The 19,613-nt window shown below is 47.9% G+C and overlaps 1 protein-coding gene across 4 annotated transcripts in view; it reads right to left on the bottom strand.

The window, feature by feature from the left end:
• The window catches only part of SCAP (SREBF chaperone), a 204,369-nt gene that overhangs the window by 24,980 nt on the left and 159,776 nt on the right, over nt 1–19,613 (bottom strand). For all 4 annotated transcript variants that reach the window (XR_012799373.1, XM_075588144.1, XM_075588145.1 and 1 more), the window contains exons 11-15: nt 18,116–18,214; nt 16,471–16,689; nt 9,476–9,897; nt 7,480–7,689; nt 1,487–1,688 (exon numbers count right to left, since the gene is read on the bottom strand). Coding sequence is in view for 3 of the 4 variants with exons in the window: in XM_075588144.1 (XP_075444259.1) it covers nt 1,487–1,688; nt 7,480–7,689; nt 9,476–9,897; nt 16,471–16,689; nt 18,116–18,214 (1,152 nt within the window). In the remaining variant the exon portion in view is untranslated. The remainder of the gene's footprint in view (nt 1–1,486; nt 1,689–7,479; nt 7,690–9,475; nt 9,898–16,470; nt 16,690–18,115; nt 18,215–19,613) is intronic.

Genomic DNA, 19,613 nt, shown 5'->3' with positions numbered 1-19,613 from the left:
ACCACAGCTGTAGCAGACGATATTGGCCCCATTATCGCACGGTAACGCGCAAACAATTGTGATTTGGCAGTTGTTTGTTCGTTTTATTGCACAGCACTAATTACAGACATCACAGGTCACTAGTTTCATTCTGCGCCGTTGTGTGTGATCGTGGCGCTACAAACACAACGCTTTATTCACATGGATTGTACCTTAGCAAAGGTCTCATCGGCGCCCGAAACGTCGATCCCCGCTAATAAATTCACATTATTGAAAATCCCAAATGTGCTGGATCTCTTCACTTATATGTTGTACATACCCTCACATCTGTGACACTGCAGCATCGCTAACCTACAGGAGTGCCTTACCTCACCCACTTTCCTGTATATGTATATACACACAGACAGATACACGCACAGACAGATACACGCACACACACACACACACACACACACACACACACACACACACACACACACACACACACACACACACACACGCACACACACACACACACACAGGCAGGCAGACACACACACAGGCAGACACAGACACACACAGACACACAGACACACAGACACACACAGGCAGACAGACACACACAGGCAGACAGACACACACAGGCAGACAGACACACACAGGCAGACAGACACACACAGGCAGACAGACACACATACAGACAGACAGACAGACACACACACAGGCAGACACAGACACACACACAGACACACAGACAGACAGACAGACAGACACACAGATACACAGATACACAGACACACACAGGCAGACAGACACACACAGGCAGACAGACACACACAGGCAGACAGACACACACAGGCAGACAGACACACATACAGGCAGACAGACACACATACAGGCAGACAGACACACATAGGCAGACAGACACACATACAGGCAGACAGACACACATACAGGCAGACAGACACACACAGGCAGACAGACACACATACAGGCAGACAGACACACATACAGGCAGACAGACACACATACAGGCAGACAGACACACACAGGCAGACAGACACACACAGGCAGACAGACACACACAGGCAGACAGACACACACAGGCAGACAGACACACATACAGACACACACACACACAGGCAGACACAGACACACACTTAAGAGGTAATTATCTCTGCAAATGTAGGCGTGATGACCTAATTATGAAACTATCAAACATGGTGGACTCTGGCTGGCATCCATCAGTCTGCGATGCAGGGCGTCAGACCCCGATCCGCCAGTTCACTTGCACGGCAGTTGCTGCCGGATAACGCTGCGATACCCAGCATGGCAGACTGATGAATCCCGGCCTGTGCGCTGTATTCCTGGGAGAATTATTTCCCAATGAAGCACGAGATCAACAGGAAAAAGTAAACACAATACGCACAGACACATCTGCTGATTAGGTGCAACGGCAGATCTCTAACAGACATGTACACACCCTGCCCTCAAACAACACAAATCCCCGGGGTGGAGTGATACGTACCATGAGGTGACCTCGCAAGACGAGCGGGACGATTTCCGTCTCAGGAGGTGAATAACCGTAGTCATCACATGGCATGTCCCCCTTTTTCCTCCGGCTGTGGGACAGGCCTTTCTGCCCATAGTTTTTAGGGCACAGGAGCCGGTAGAGACAAAACAGCAGCAGGACCAGGAAAATTCCCGAGGCCAACCCCAAGGCAGCAACTCTGCAGAGCGAGGGAGAAAGGAATGAGATAGACACGGGAGAGGGGAGAGGTGCACACGGGAGAGGGGGAGAGGGTGTGTGTGAGACACGTGGGAGAGGGGAGGAGGTGTGTGTGAGACACGCGGGAGAGGGGAGGGGGTGTGTGTGAGACACACGGGAGAGGGGAGGGGGTGTGTGTGAGACACACGGGAGAGGGGAGGAGGTGAGTGTGAGACACACGGGAGAGGGGAGGAGGTGTATGTGAGACACACGGGAGAGGGGGGGAGGTGTATGTGAGACACACGGGAGAGGGGAGGAGGTGTGAGACACACGGGAGAGGGGAGGAGGTGTATGTGAGACACACGGGAGAGGGGAGGAGGTGTATGTGAGACACACGGGAGAGGGGAGGAGGTGTGTGTGAGACTCACGGGAGAGGGGAGGAGGTGTGTGTGAGACATGCGGGAGAGGGGAGGAGGTGTGTGTGAGACACACGGGAGAGGGGAGGAGGTGTGAGACACACGGGAGAGGGGAGGAGGTGTATGTGAGACACACGGGAGAGGGGAGGAGGTGTGTGTGAGACCCACGGGAGAGGGGAGGAGGTGTATGTGAGACACACGGGAGAGGGGAGGAGGTGTATTTGAGACACACGGGAGAGGGGAGGAGGTGTATTTGAGACACGCGGGGGAGGGGAGGAGGTGTATGTGAGACATGCGGGAGAGGGGAGGAGGTGTGTGTGAGACACGTGGGAGAGGGGAGGAGGTGTATGTGAGACACACGGGAGAGGGGAGGAGGTGTATTTGAGACACGCGGGGGAGGGGAGGAGGTGTATGTGAGACATGCGGGAGAGGGGAGGAGGTGTGTGTGAGACACGTGGGAGAGGGGAGGAGGTGTATGTGAGACACGCGGGAGAGGGGAGGAGGTGTATGTGAGACACACGAGGAGGGAGGTGTATGTGAGACAATAATAGAGTGTATTATAAAAAAAAGAAGAGCATGGACATACAAGGAGAGAGAAGGGGGATAGTGACACAGATTGTGAGGGATGGGAGTTTGAGAAAGAAATGTGAAAAAGTGACGGTGGGAGAGAAATTAAAAAAGTTAGAGTGCATGAATAAAAGAATGAGCGTGTGTCAGAGACAGGGGAGGGGAAGTAACAAGTTATATGCAATACAGGTAATGAACACTAAGATCATATCATGAATATATACATATGTGCCCACATACTCAGCGGCGTGTATGAAAAGAGAACTTTAACCCTGCAAATCTCTAACTACCGAAGCTGTCGCCACAAAATAGCTTTTTAAAAATAATAATCTGGATGTCATCTGGGGCCTCCAGTTTAAGTTCTTTAAAGACTTTAGCTGACTCACATTTAAATCTGGTCTGTAACTGTTAATTGTCTGTTAAATACGCCCATATCATATTATCCCTAACTGTCCATGAAATGTCTGTAAATATAACATGGAACCATGTATTCATCATCATAACTCTGTGCCCAGGACATAACCTAAAAACCACAAAATACAGATACAACTCAAGTCACTTAACCTAGGCCCGTTCTATAGTGCCTGCGCTTGCTGAGCCGTGCGCACGGCAGGGAGCTTGGAGCGGACCGACGAGGGAGAAGATGAGGAAATGAATGATTTCGCGTCGCTAGCGGCGCTGTAATGTATGTATGTATGTGTTTATGTGTGTATGTATGTGTGTGTGTCTGTCAAAGATAAATAAATAAAAAATATTTTTATTACAACATTTTTTTTTATTTTAAAAATATTATTTAATACATAATTCATACATAATTCACACACACACACACACACACACACACACACACACACACACACACACACACACACACACACACACACACACACACACACAGTATAGAATGGCCCTTACGCAACTCATTTCCCAACCCACACGGACAAACCTGAAATCGCACAGCCATTCCTTGCTAGACTGGATTCTCTCTTCAAATCCCAGCAGAATCCAATCCTCTGGCATCCTTCCTGACATTTTCAGTGACTATGCAATACTGTACTGTGTAAGGAAAATTAAACCGCCCCATTCAAGCCCTAAAGTTCTCCTCACTAGAACATTTAAAAACTTTAACCCACAACAGTTTATGGATGACCTTACCAACTACCCTTGGCACAGAATCGATTTAATTCCCGACCCTGATTCTGCGCTCGACTATTTCCAATCAGAGTTCTTAAAACTCTGCGATACCCATGCTCCACTATGCAAAATAAGGGTACGGGGGCCCACCTTCCAGGGGTTACACCTGACCTTATAGCACTCTACCAGTTCAGGGATGCCTTGTGGAAAAGCTACAAAGTAACTGGCACTACCAAGGATCTCAAACACTACAGATGCATGCGGAACATGTGCACAAGGCAAACAAGGCATGTAAAAGCACAATATTACTCTGACAATCTCCACCAAAATACATCAAACCCAGCTAACTTCTGGAAGGTTATCAACAATATATTCCAGCCTTTTAGCCATTAACAACCAAACCAAGTAATATCACCAAGGAGGATATTACTCTGACAAACCTCACTGACATTGCAAATGCATTCAATTATTACTTTATGGGGTGGGCTACTAACTTATTAGCAAAACGCAGCCCAAACCACAAACCTGAATCTTATCCTGGGAGTATCCCTACAGTCCCACCCCCTCCCAACACTGCCCACAATTTTCAATTCATCCCAGTATCCGAAGAGGAGATTACACAAGCGCTCCTCAAATAAAAACTAAGCAGCCAATGTGGACCTGACTTACTACAATCTAGGTTCCTACGACTTGGTGCCCCAGCCATTGCCAAACCAATTGCTTCCATAGTCAACTCTATCCTGTCTGCTGGCCATATCCCTAAGACCTGGAAAACTGCCAGAGCTGTTCCATTCTTCAAAAGTGGGGACAAAAACACTGTCTCAAACTACAGGCCAATCTCCCTTCTCCCAATACTATCCAAAAGTCATGGAAAAATGTGTCAACTCCCAATTAAGCGATTACTATACCAAGACAAATTTCCCTAGCCAATTCCAATCTGGCTTTCGCCCTAAACACTCCATGGTAACTACCCTGCTAAAAGTTAGCAATGAAATCCAGTGTGGAATAGAACATGGACAACTGACTGGTGCAATAGTCCTAGATTTTGCAAAGGCTTTTGATACTGTTGAACATGTTATCCTGCTTAACAAACAAATCTTGCTCTGGAATAGGGAAGCATGCTTTAAACTGGTTTCAGTCTTACCTATCAGGTAGATCCCAACATGTGTCTATCTCAGGCTCTAACTCCAATCCCCAGGATATCACCTGTGGTGTCCCGCAAGGCTCTGTTCTGGGGCCCCTACTCTTCTCAGTGTTTATCAATGATCTTCCCACAGCTTGTAAGGAAGCCTCAATACACATGTATGCAGATGACACAATCCTATATGCACACAGCCCTAGCCTCTCCGACCTTGAACACATACTTCAATCTGACTTTTCGAGACTTGAAAATTGGATTTCCCAAGACAAACTGTTTTTAAACACTGACACCACTAACAATGGTATTTGGGACCAAGGCTACATTTTTAAAGCTTCCAGTGACTGAGCTCCAGATCAGAACCAACGCTAATACCACCCTTAATTTCTGTTACTAGTTTTAAATACTTGGGCATAGGTTTTGACTCCCATTTAACATTCGAGATGCACATTGATTCCCTGACATCCAAAACCTATGCCAAACTAGGGGTACTTTACAGGAACAAATACTCCCTAAGTCTACTTGTCAGAAAGCGTATCGCACAGCAGATGCTAATGGCAATCATCGACTATGGAGACATAGTATATCGTTCGGCACCCCAAACCCACCTTAGCAAACTTGTTACCCTCTACAATTCAATATGCGGTTTTGTTCTCCAATGCAACTACAACACACATCACTGCAAAATGCTCAAAGAACTAGATTGGTCATCACTTGAGTCTAGGCGCAAAATTCACCTTTCCTGTCTTGCCTTCAAATTCTTTATGGGCAAGCTACCCAGCTACCTGAACAAGCTCCTCACCCCTACTACATGCAGCACTTATCTGAGATCTGACTCCAAAAGACTGTTCATGGTCCCAAGGTTCAGCAAATTATCCGACCGTTCCTCCCTCTCTTACCGTGCACCCCAAAACGGGAACAATCTACCGGAGACTCTCACAGCCGCCACCAGTCTAAGTTCTTTCAAACCTAAAGCTGTCTCACATTTTAATCTGGTCTGTAACTGTTTCATACGCCCATAATATATATAATCTCTAACTGTGCATGCAATGTCTTGTATATAATGTATACCCTGTTCACTTATGTAACCATGTACTATTTGTCATCTTAAAGCTGCAGTTCAGTCAATATCCTGCATGTGTGTTTTTTTTAATAAATCAGTTCTGTAGTAAGAAAAAATACTTTTAGCATTTTCTGTTTTAAAAAACAACAACTTTGAAAGACCAATTTTCTTGTATTCTATTTTAACAGCCATTTGCTTAGGCACTGCCCCTTCATGTCCTGTCACAAGCCCTGGCACACCCCTTTGTCAGCCATGCCCTCCCGCTAGCACATGTCAGTACAGGACTGCTCATGAATATTCATGAGCTTCCACTGACAGACAAGCAGAATATAAACAGATCCCTTCACTAATTATGTCACCAAATTTCGCCTATCAATACATGGAGAACAAATTGACCTGCAGCTATACAGTTCTTTAGGTAATTAGAGATTGCCCACATGAAACTATTGAAGTAAAAAAATAAATAAAAATAAATAAAAAAAAATAAAAAAAAAAAAGACTGAACTGCAGCTTTAACTATGCCGAGGACATACTTGAGGTAGCTCTCAGTGTAGTGCTTCCTGGTAACATATTGTATAAATAAATATTCTCATTGCGTGGAGCTCCAGTGACTTCTGAGTTACCGGTACATTTACATTGTGTCAGTAGAGCAAAAATGAAGATGGTGCTGGGGAACCCACCCAAGAGCAGGGATATCATGCCCCACTTACATCGGGGCGTTCCGTTGGCGCCCCCAAGCTAGGCCCAAGAACGGTAAATATCTTGAGAACCAATTGGTTAATGGGGCTGAAAGTAGCTCCAAACTACTCTCTGGTTCAGATTACACTATAACAAATAAATAAAGGATGAAATAAACAACGAGGAGCATGGCTTGCTACGTAGGAATAGACTTGTAAAGTCTCCAAACCTCAGGTGCAAACTATACCTACAGAGAACGCCCGAGTGTGCACCGGCCCGAGTGTGCACCGGCCCGAGTGTGCAACATCAGCGTCCAAAACAAATTCACAAGCTTCCAATTTTTTTTATTTTTTAGAAATGGCCTTAATGTCTCATTTTTTTCATCCCAACTACCATACTCCACCGTCAAATGCTTTAGCAGTGTTCAATGACCGGCAGAAACACCGCGCTCCGTAACGCCACTCATCGTGTGGTGCCTATTCCCGTGTCCCCGTGGTTGCGATTATTGCAAAATTAGGTTGTTGGTTTCAAATTTGATTATACAATAAAAACATGTCACCGTGACTGATTTATAAAGCCGTTTCCAAACACAACCGTGGATCGCCAGCAAAAAGCGTCGGTCAATATTTCTCTCCACGGAAAAATGACTGGATAACCCAACAATGAAGGACTGCTTCACACTGGACGCGTTAGCCCGCCCCAAAACCCGGACTGCCTACTTATCTCCAAGTGTGCGGAGGAGTTCGTAGCGTTGCCAGCCTCACCATCATTAGCAGAACGATGGGCGGGCAACAGAAGCAACACAACAGACTCTTACTTGTACAGGGTAACATCCACAGGCCCCTGGGCTTTGGCTGGCGGGTCGGCTGCTTTGTCCTCTCCTCGAGCCCATCCTTCCCCCAACTTCCCTTCCCGCTGGGGAAAGAAGGGGTGCGAGTGCTGGGCTTCCTGGGGGTGCCGGGCTTCCAATACCTCTTGGGGCTTCAGGTACAGGGTGATGGGGATCATAGGCAGGACGCTGACATACCTGAATCACCAACAGAAACCTTATTTTACTGTGCATACCACGATAGGGTTAGTGTCAGCACCGATATAATAATAGTTTAGTGCCGGGGCGGCCAACTCCAGTCCTCAAGGGCCAACAGGTCAGGTTTTCAAGATATCCCTGCTTCAGCACAGGTATCTTAATCAAGTCGAATTGCTGAATTCGCTGAAGCAGGGATATCCTTAAAACCAGACCCGTTTGGTGGCCCTTGAGGACTGGAGTTGGCCACCCCATGGTTTCTTGGTTCCCAGCTGGGGTGCTATTCCACAGATGAAAGCGTGGTATTAAAAGCAGATCACTTATAAATAAATAAAAAATACACGCATTCCCAGTCCGTGGATTACAGATACCTCCTTTGTCCCATTATTTGTCATTTAATAATACAGCACATAGTGGCAGGACTGGAGAGGGTGGAGAGGAGGGTGGATTGCCAACCCAGGGACACCCACAGGAATAGGGGGTGAGTGTCATGGGGAGGTGACGAGTTACAGGGGAGAAAGCGGCCAGCGGAGGAGTCAGACAGTAGTGTATCCTGCCTGGCGCGCGTTAACCCTTCCATGCCTGCAACATGCTGAAGGCTCCTCAAAATACTTACAACTGAATTGGAGTGCAGAACCTAGAGATTCCCACACGCACACTCCACATCAAAGCCCTTTGGCTAAAAATAGCATGGCACACATTGGTCACCCCCAACAATTTTGGGGGACCCCTCCACCACCACCCCCAAACAGATCTGGGGTACCCCTCCTCCTCCACAAACTGTTCAAATTCTGTGCAAAAAAATCCACATGGCTAGGTGGGATTGCGGGTTTTAACGCCCCAATAAGACATTTTCCAAAACAATTTGGGCATGGAAATGTGGTCTGGAGAAAAGTCAGCAGTGATTAAACAGCACGGGTTAACCAGGTGGGCATAAGGTGTACGCAATGGTATCTTATTTCAGATCTCCCTATAGCAGCATCATAAAGTGACCACGGAATGAATAAGTTCTCAAAGAGAAGGGATGTGATCTGGCGGTGACAGCGAGGTCTGCGCACGGTGTGAGAACCGCATTATAACACGGATCACCGCGGAACCGCGAGCAACTCACTCTGGGCTACAGTACACTTACTAAGCCGTGCTATGCCGCGAGACACTTTCCCCGACGTTGGAAGACACCTTACGGTCCACTAAATTGAATGGGCCGGCAGGTGTCGTATGGCGTAGCACTGCTTAGCAGATATGGAATTCCATCTCCCCCGTCAGGCACTGGAAACAGACCGCGAGCTTCTCAGGACAGGCACAGAATTCCGCACACGCGGCCGCATCATACCAATATTCCTCTTTTTAAAGGAATAGGTAACTTAAGTGGGGGGAGGGGGGGGGGGCGCTTATCTATGCAACGGTCTTTCCTAGAGAGATGGAATCAGCCCAAGTGTTTTCCCATTAAAAATGAATACGTGACCTTTATGTTTCACTAGATTTGTTACAATTGGGAGCCGGGCCTGTAGATACCAATAGTTGCACAAAATGCCTTTATAATAAAAGAGAGTCCATAAAGACTGCAAGAACCATCAAAAACATTGACCGACCAAAATCTGTGCTTAAAAATCGCTTTCCTTATACTTGTTCAGAAGAAAAAACGGACAAAGTGCCAACAACCTACATTAAGCCCCCTTCATTAAATATACCCTGGTCAATAGTTCACGGCAGTGCCGGTTGGGACAGCCCCTTAGAGAAGGTTTGCGTTGTCCCACTGGGAGGCGTGGGCCCTTTGTGTGGAACTTACTTTTTTGCCAGGGTGATGTTGTAGTAGCTGAAGAGCGTGGGCCAATGTCGGAAGGACAACTTTCTCCAGGTCTCCCCATCCTCGGCCCCCCAGATCACCTCCGTGTGAGCGCTGTCCTCTCTGCTCTGGTCTCTGGGCTTCTCCCCCCACACCCCAGGGTTGGCTTCCATCCTCCCCAGCAGGGACTCCAGCACCTCCTTGCGTTCTCTTTGCTGGGACTGGTTCTCCAGGGGTCGGGAGGAGCCAGTGGGGAATACGGAGAGGGAGCTCTGGGGGTCCGAGGCAGGCAGGACTGGCACGGGGAGAGGTGGCATCACTACTCCGCCCAGCGGGCTCTGGTCAGTGACCTGAACCGTTAAGTAAGTGCGCAGGCCGGCAGGGTCAGTGTACACGAGGATCCCGATCCAGACTACGGTCCCTGCCTGGGTCATCAACAGAAGACAAAACACAGAAGTTGATGGTGGATAAAAAACAATTGGCCCACCCAGTTTGCACATTTTCCTACAAAAGTAGCCAGACACTGTCCTCGGTGAGGCAATTTTCACTGTGCCGGTGCGGCTGCAGATATCGCAGCCAAGAGGACAGGAAGCTGTCCAGAAGGAATAACACTGTGGGACTCCATGCTTAGCAATGGGACCCCACAGCATTAATCCCTTTGGGCTATACTGCAGGGAGTAGCCATTAACATTGAAATATTTAACCTATAGACAATAACACACACACACACACACACACACACACACACACACACACACACACACACACACGTGTTCTTCTTTTATCCATGAAGTGGAAGAAATCCATAGGACACTGTATACATTGGTTGTGTAGGAACATATAAGGAACTATATAATGTGTCGCATTGGACGTGCATAGGGGCTTCTTTGCTTACCATTATATATGTATGTAAATATATGTATTATCATCATCATCTTCAGTACTTATCAATCCACTGTTGGATGAAGGCCTCCCTAATGATCGTCAAGGTACTGCGGTTACAGCCTCTTTTTTTTCCATGTTGCACCTACACATTTTCGGATTTTATCCTCCCATATTTTGGTCATGGTCTTGGCCTTTTAATCTCTCTTGGAATTCAGTTCAGTACCATCTTTGTCAATGTCTTCTTGGGATGTGTCCGGCCCACAGCCATTTTAATTTCTTCACCCGTGTGGTGATGTCATAGACTCTAGTTTGGGTACAAACCCATTCATTTTTCCCCGTCTCTTTGGGTAATACCCACCATGCATCTCTCCATACTTCTTTGAGTTGCCTGAAGCTTCTGAGTTATCTTTGCAGTTAGGGTCCAAACTTCACATCCTTACGTGAGCACGGGCAGAATACGCTGGTCGAAAACGTTCCCCATGAGGCGCAGTGGAAGGTTCCCATGAAACGTTGTCTTGGTTCTTCCAAATATGCCCCATCCCATCTTCATTCTCCTATTGATTTCATTCGAAAGGATCCATCCATTGACACTTGCCGACCAAGGTAGACATAGTCTTCTACTTCTAGTACCGTTCTATTTATTTTGATCTTTGTCGAGTTGGCACATTTGTTGAATATTACCCTGGCCGTGCTGACATATTTATATCTTATTTTACACAAGATTCTCTCCAGGGCTGGAACGTTGACACTCCCCCGCTACAGAGTGCCGCTCGTTCCTAAAGAAATGTAACTTTGAATTTCTAACCGTGACAATTTGGCAGTGTTACCGTTTTCCAATAATGTGCTGGTAATTGTGTCTGGTGTACCCTTCCCTTCATCTGCCTTAGCCTGGCTGCTTCTCCATCTTCCACAATACTGGGAACGTGGTCATCTTATATTTATTACACACGACACGCGCTTGATGTTCCGGGATTGCACACTCTTTTGGTGCCGTGTCCTCGGTTTTGCTTACTTTTCTATCCTAACGACCCTCGCTCCCGTCTTCTACCCAGCTCCTATGTTGCGTTGTCTTTGTTTTGAAAATGTTGTGTTATATAAATTGTCATGTTATGTCCCCAGGAGGAAGGTCGCCTTGGGGACCGAGACATCGGGGTTTTTTTGGTTGCAATTCTAATCTTTTCAAACTTTTTGGATTTTTCCTTAAAATTAAGAGATTCAATCACAAGAATTTTAGTCTGGTAGAAAAACCATATGAGCGGATGAGTAAAGCAATAATCGGCGCTCCAGAGGTCTTGATATAAACGTGAGAGTTTAATAAAGGCTCGACGTTTCGGTCCCTCATCTTGACGAAGGTCCCAAGGAGGGGCCAAAACATTGACCCCACATTAAACTCTCACGTTTCTATAAAGACCTCTGGAGTGCTTTGCTTCTCTGAATACCGCTGTTTGTGGAGGTCCCGGGCGCCCGGGGGGGGGGGGGAGGGGCAGATTACAGTGAAACTAATGGGAGTGGCTCCTTCGAGTCCACCAGAAAAACAATATGGTCACAAGGGGTCATCCCTCACTCTGGCAGCCAATAGAAAGCAGGCGACATCGTGAGATGACATTCCAGCATTGTGATTGGGTGACAAAGCAGCCATCTTTGTTTTTCCTTGTACTGGCAACAGTAATAATATATATATATTTTTTTAATTGTATAATCTCTGCAATCCAAGGGTCCCCAGAGCTTTGAGGGCCGCGGTTCAGCTCCTGCCATCCTCTAGTTTATAGAAGGGGTGTGTGAGTGTGGGGGGATTGCTGCTTTAACAGGTAATGTAATAAATGAAATGGAAGAGATCACAAGGCCCTGGGTATTATTATGTTGTATACGTATGCATGTTTAGCCTTCCGCACACAGTTTATCTTTAAAGGGGAACGATTGCCACCAAGATGCGGTTATGTATGTATGGCGTTGAGCTCTGTAAAAGTATAGATCCTGGATTGCTTGATATTGGGTCAGCACAACGCATAAGAACCAGGAACACAGAGATTCCTTTTCTGCATTCTAAGGATGCACCGGACCTACAGTACAGTATCCAGTATCAGATGCACCGGACCTACAGTACAGCATCCTGTATCAGATGCACCGGACCTACAGTACAGCATCCTGTATCAGATGCACCGGACCTACAGTACAGCATCCTGTATCAGATGCACCGGACCTACAGTACAGGCATACCTCGCATTAACGTACGCAATGGGACCGGAGCATGTATGTAAAGCGAAAATGTACTTAAAGTGAAGCACTACCTTTTCCCCACTTATTGATGCATGTACTGTACTGCAATCGTCATATACGTGCATAACTGATGTAAAGAACGCATTTGTAACAGGCTCTATAGTCTCCCTGCTTGCGCACAGCTTCGGTACAGGTTGGGAGCCGGTATTGCTGTTCAGGACGTGCTGACAGGCGCATGCGTGAGCTGCCGTTTTCCTATTGAGCGATATGTACTTACTCGCGAGTGTACTTAAAGTGAGTGTCCTTAAACCGGGGCATGCCTGTACAGCATCCTGTATCAGATGCACCGGACCTACAGTACAGCATCCTGTATCATATGCACCGGACCTACAGTACAGTATCCAGAATCAGATGCACCGGACCTACAGTACAGTATCCAGAATCAGATGCACCGGACCTACAGTACAGCATCCTGTATCAGATGCACCGGACCTACAGTACAGCATCCTGTATCAGATGCACCGGACCTACAGTACAGTATCCAGAATCAGATGCACCGGACCTACAGTACAGTATCCAGAATCAGATGCACCGGACCTACAGTACAGCATCCTGTATCAGATGCACCGGACCTACAGTACAGCATCCTGTATCAGATGCACCGGACCTACAGTACAGTATCCTGTATCAGATGCACCGGACCTACAGTACAGCATCCTGTATCAGATGCACCGGACCTACAGTACAGTATCCTGTATCAGATGCACCGGACCTACAGTACAGCATCCTGTATCAGATGCACCGGACCTACAGTACAGCATCCTGTATCAGATGCACCGGACCTACAGTACAATATCCAGTATCAGATGCACCGGACCTACAGTACAGTATCCTGGATCCAGTATCAGATGCACCGGACCTACAGTACAGCATCCTGTATCATATGCACCGGACCTACAGTACAGTATCCAGAATCAGATGCACCGGACCTACAGTACAGCATCCTGTATCAGATGCACCGGACCTACAGTACAGCATCCTGTATCAGATGCACTGGACCTACAGTACAGCATCCTGTATCATATGCACCGGACCTACAGTACAGTATCCAGAATCAGATGCACCGGACCTACAGTACAGCATCCTGTATCATATGCACCGGACCTACAGTACAGCATCCTGTATCAGATGCACTGGACCTACAGTACAGCATCCTGTATCAGATGCACCGGACCTACAGTACAATATCCAGTATCAGATGCACCGGACCTACAGTACAATATCCAGTATCAGATGCACCGGACCTACAGTACAATATCCAGTATCAGATGCACCAGACCTACAGTACAGTATCCTGGATCCAGTATCAGATGCACCGGACCTACAGTACAATATCCAGTATCAGATGCACCGGACCTACAGTACAATATCCTGTATCAGATGCACCGGACCTACAGTACAGTATCCTGGATCCAGTATCAGATGCACCGGACCTACAGTACAATATCCAGTATCAGATGCACCGGACCTACAGTACAGCATCCTGTATCAGATGCACCGGACCTACAGTACAGCATCCTGTATCAGATGCACCGGACCTACAGTACAGTATCCTGTATCAGATGCACCGGACCTACAGTACAGCATCCTGTATCAGATGCACCGGACCTACAGTACAGTATCCTGGATCCTGTATCAGATGCACCGGACCTACAGTACAATATCCTGTATCAGATGCACCGGACCTACAGTACAATATCCAGTATCAGATGCACCGGACCTACAGTACAGCATCCTGTATCATATGCACCGGACCTACAGTACAGCATCCTGTATCAGATGCACCGGACCTACAGTACAATATCCAGTATCAGATGCACCGGACCTACAGTACAATATCCAGTATCAGATGCACCGGACCTACAGTACAGCATCCAGTATCAGATGCACTGGACCTACAGTACAGTATCCAGTATCAGATGTACCGGACCTACAGTACAATATCCAGTATCAGATGCACCGGACCTACAGTACAGCATCCTGTATCAGATGCACCGGACCTACAGTACAATATCCAGTATCAGATGTACCGGACCTACAGTACAGTATCCTGGATCCTGTATCAGATGCACCGGACCTACAGTACAGCATCCTGTATCAGATGCACCGGACCTACAGTACAGTATCCTGTATCAGATGCACCGGACCTACAGTACAGCATCCAGTATCAGATGCACTGGACCTACAGTACAATATCCAGTATCAGATGTACCGGACCTACAGTACAATATCCAGTATCAGATGCACCGGACCTACAGTACAGCATCCTGTATCAGATGCACCGGACCTACAGTACAATATCCAGTATCAGATGTACCGGACCTACAGTACAGTATCCTGGATCCTGTATCAGATGCACCGGACCTACAGTACAGCATCCTGTATCAGATGCACCGGACCTACAGTACAGTATCCTGTATCAGATGCACCGGACCTACAGTACAGCATCCTGTATCAGATGCACCGGACCTACAGTACAGTATCCTGTATCAGATGCACCGGACCTACAGTACAGTATCCTGGATCCAGTATCAGATGCACCGGACCTACAGTACAATATCCAGTATCAGATGCACCGGACCTACAGTACAGCATCCTGTATCAGATGCACTGGACCTACAGTACAGTATCCTGTATCAGATGCACCGGACCTACAGTACAATATCCAGTATCAGATGCACCGGACCTACAGTACAGCATCCTGTATCAGATGCACCGGACCTACAGTACAGCATCCTGTATCAGATGCACCGGACCTACAGTACAGTATCCTGTATCAGATGCACCGGACCTACAGTACAATATCCTGGATCCAGTATCAGATGCACCGGACCTACAGTACAGCATCCTGTATCAGATGCACCGGACCTACAGTACAATATCCAGTATCAGATGCACCGGACCTACAGTACAGTATCCTGTATCAGATGCACCGGACCTACAGTACAATATCCTGGATCCAGTATCAGATGCACCGGACCTACAGTACAGTATCCTGGATCCTGTATCAGATGCACCGGACCTACAGTACAATATCCAGTATCAGATGCACCGGACCTACAGTACAGCATCCTGTATCATATGCACCGGACCTACAGTACAGCATCCTGTATCAGATGCACCGGACCTACAGTACAGTATCCTGTATCAGATGCACCGGACCTACAGTACAGCATCCTGTATCAGATGCACCGGACCTACAGTACAGCATCCTGTATCAGATGCACCGGACCTACAGTATCAACACATCATTTCCTGCACATAACAAGAAACATTAAACTGGACTCTGTGACCCTGATACACCCTGTTATCCGCATATGTTCTTTACCTAAGAGGGCCTGTAATAATAATAATAATAATAATAATACTGCACATATGTGTATTGTGTAAGGAACTGCGCTATGGTATGCAGTGCAAAGCAGGTACTTATACTCTGTTACCTTGAAAAAAGTCCTGTTCTATTGCACAGAAACATTGGATTGCACGTACTGTATGTATCCATAGGACTTACGTTTCCAACCAGTTACTGGTGTAGGAACCCCAAGTGAAATTCTGAGGAACCCTGACTATCTCTATTAGCAACTCTGAGACCAGAGGCATTGTAAACTGTTCTGTATTTGGTGCAATATTCAAATGTCCAGAAAATTGCAGGAAACCCTTTAGGGAGGCCCAGGGACCCCAAGGGTTTCTAGGAACCCCGGCTAAAAAACACTGCTACAGGGAGTTGAATTAGAGAGGACTGAATCATGTTTACTAACAGAGACATACGTGGCTTTTCCAGTGGCTCACAGTACGCGGGGTACAGGTTATCCCTCACTCCTTGGCTCTGTCCTTACCATGATCATCCTCTGTGCCAGGCGCGTCCTGGCGAAGAAGTAGATAAGGCGGAGTCTCTTGGGCAGGCGCAGGTTGCGGAAGGAGGAGGGCTGCAGGGTGATGGTGTGGGCGGTGGCTGGCCGCAGCGTGGGCGGCCGCTCGTATCTCTGAGACCGCGAAGCTGCCTTCGGGGGCGGCATGCCCGCCTCAGCTGGCATCCGCTTGTTCAGGTCGGCCAGCTGCACAATAGCAATGAAGACACAACGTTAATAAGGTTAGTGATCCAGCACCCGCCATTTACAGAACCCTCAATAACACTGCATCAGGGGAGGCCAACTCCAGTCCTCAAGGGCCACCAACAGGTCAGGTTTTCAGGATATCCCTGCTTCAGCACAAGTGACTCAATTAGTCCCTGCTTCAGCACAGGTGGCTCAATCAGCCCCTGCTTCAGCACAGTTGGCTCAATCAGAGGCTCAGTCTTCGACTACACCCTCAGTCTTCAACTGAGCCTCTGATTGAGCCAACTGTGCTGAAGCAGGGATACCCTGAAAACCTGACGTGTTGGTGGCCCATGAGGACTGGAGTTGGCCACCCCATGCACCACATACCGTATAGATGTAGCAGACGGTACTGCTTCGGTTAACGGGATGCTGGCACGCTATATAACAGTAGCACTAGGGAGATAATGGATGCATTATTTAACGCGTTAAGCCGTGATTACAGTAACTGTGACGGCGCACGCCGTGAAAACAAATCTGCGGTAGTCAATGATGGCGGCCATAGTGCGCGCAGGCGAGATGCAGTGCGACCGCGCGGCAGAATTTTCAAGCAACAATTTTTTTTTTCTTTCGCGTCACGTGAGCGCTTCAACCAATGAGGGCAAACCAGAAAAAATCCCCGCAGGAACAAGCCGGTGCCCGGCCGAGAATAAGCAACGCTAGGACGTGGTGACCAAGACATTTTTTTATTTATTAAAAAAAAAAAAACATCAAAAAGGTAGTACTGACAAATCCTCCAACGCGTTTCACACGGGAAGTGCTTTATCAAAGAGTCGGTGTGGGCGAAACACCTGGTGACGCGTCTGCCACGCCTCCCCAATCGCTCCAGCCATGCATGCATAGGGCACACATCGCTCATGAGCCTGCTACGCGACGTGCGCACGCACATTCGTCACTCTTTCATGTTAATGTACGAACGTTTTCAAACTATAAACTACTCGTGGCGGTAAAGTACAGCGTTGACGCTGCAACATTTTTGCCACCACAACCCAAATTGAAATTTCGGGCTGCAGTCGCGTCACGTGAGCAGGTTCAGCCAATGAGCGAGAAACAGCTCCGTGACGCATTCGCCACGTCCCCGTCCCCCCCCAATCATCCGCAACCCAACTCCTGCAGCTAGCGCAGGCATCGCTGGAGCTGCAGGAGTGCGCGTGGGGGCGCGCACGAAAGCGCGCGGCTGAAGCAAGCACCGGTGAGCTCAGCCTTAGGAGTAGTTATGTCTGCTACATCTGTACAGAGAAACTCATTACACGAGGGCTATTCCCAGTTTCTCAGCACTTTTCCCTGCCCTGCTGAGATCCTCCTGAGAGAGGGCCGCAAGTAACTGGTGTGCGGGTCACACCACCCAGCCAACCGTGTGCTGCGCTTCTCATCAGCTGCCACCTACCTCCATCCGCCGAATGTCAATGGAGAGCACGGTGGTGAAGAAGAACATCTGTAGGAAGAAGTCGGAGACCAACCCAACTACGGCAAAGAGACAGAACTCCTGGGGAAGACAACACACATCAGTCTGAGGTGCCACACACACACACACACACACACACACACACACACACACACACACACACACACACACACACACACACACACACACACACACACACACACACACACACACACACGGCCTTCAGTCTGAGGTGCCACACACGCATGATGCTGAGGTCTTACAGCAGTAACCCCGTCCTACAGTTTGACCTGGTCTCAATATATATATTTTCCCCTCTTGGTCACATATTTTTCATCTACTACATAAAAAAACCCCATACAGCATTATGTCCAGGTGAAACCGCCATTTCTTCCAGGGGTGGCACATCGAGCGCCAGAAGTGGGGAGTCTCGCAATCTTCTACTGTATCTAGGGTTCTTCCAACTCTGGAGATATGGCAACTCGAGTATTGTCCACCCAGCGAGACGGCCGGGATGACCAGGACAATGGCAGAGCAGTTTCCCGCCCGTGACAGGGAATGTTACTATCTATCTAACCCCGGGAGAGTCTCCTAGTGAAGGAGATACAAAAGCAGCTGTAGCTTTAACACCTTTTAACCCCTCTAAAGTTTTATTATAACACAACATTACGAAATGACAACAAACGCTAACACACTGCAACGTGGTATTCCGCCGTTACAAACAGAAGGCGGGTTTGAGTCAGGTTTTTTGCGTTGCAAAGATGCACCTTACACATAGAAACATACAATGTGACGGCACATAAGAGACCATTCCCCCCCCCCCCCCAGTCTGCCCATGTCCCCCAGTCTGCCCATGTCCCCCAGTCTGCCCATGTCCCCCAGTCTGCTGTAAAACCTCACGCCCTACTTACACCTTGGATTTCTATCATAGTTAGGATTACCTTATGACTATTCCTTACTGCTGCTACTTCCTCTGCTGGGAGCTGGGATGCTACTCCACAAATCCACCCCATTTCCAGGAAGTACTTCCTCACTCTTCTCCCCTGAGTCTCCCACACTCCAGCTTCAGAGTATAACCTCTTGTTCAAGCACTTCTCTCTCTCTGAAACATGCTTCCCTCTTCTACCCTGTGTACTGAACGCTCTCCCTTCTCGCCCTCCAGCTGTGCATATTAAAGATCGTTTACTTGTTTTTGATTAACATACAATTTGCCACATGAAACGGGAAGCGCATGGAGAGCTGCTGAACCCGGGGCTTGCTTTGCACAGAGCAAAGTGCATGGTTTCCACTGGACCCTGCGACCCTGATACTGTCTGTTACCTGGCTGCGTGTCCTTTTCCCCAGAGGTCTGATAACCCTCCCCTGTCCCACATCCCATGCTAAGACAAACACCCAAGGGAAATTCCTACACAGCAAAACATCTACACCAGAGCAAAGAATCCCCTATGTGAGCACTCCACCGCTACTCATATAAAGTTTA

This window comes from Ascaphus truei, chromosome 2 (assembly GCF_040206685.1).
Source record: "Ascaphus truei isolate aAscTru1 chromosome 2, aAscTru1.hap1, whole genome shotgun sequence".
Classification (NCBI taxonomy): Eukaryota; Metazoa; Chordata; class Amphibia; order Anura; family Ascaphidae; genus Ascaphus; species Ascaphus truei.
The sequence above is the reverse complement of the archived record's forward strand: the minus strand, read 5'-3'. Positions and strand labels throughout refer to the sequence as shown.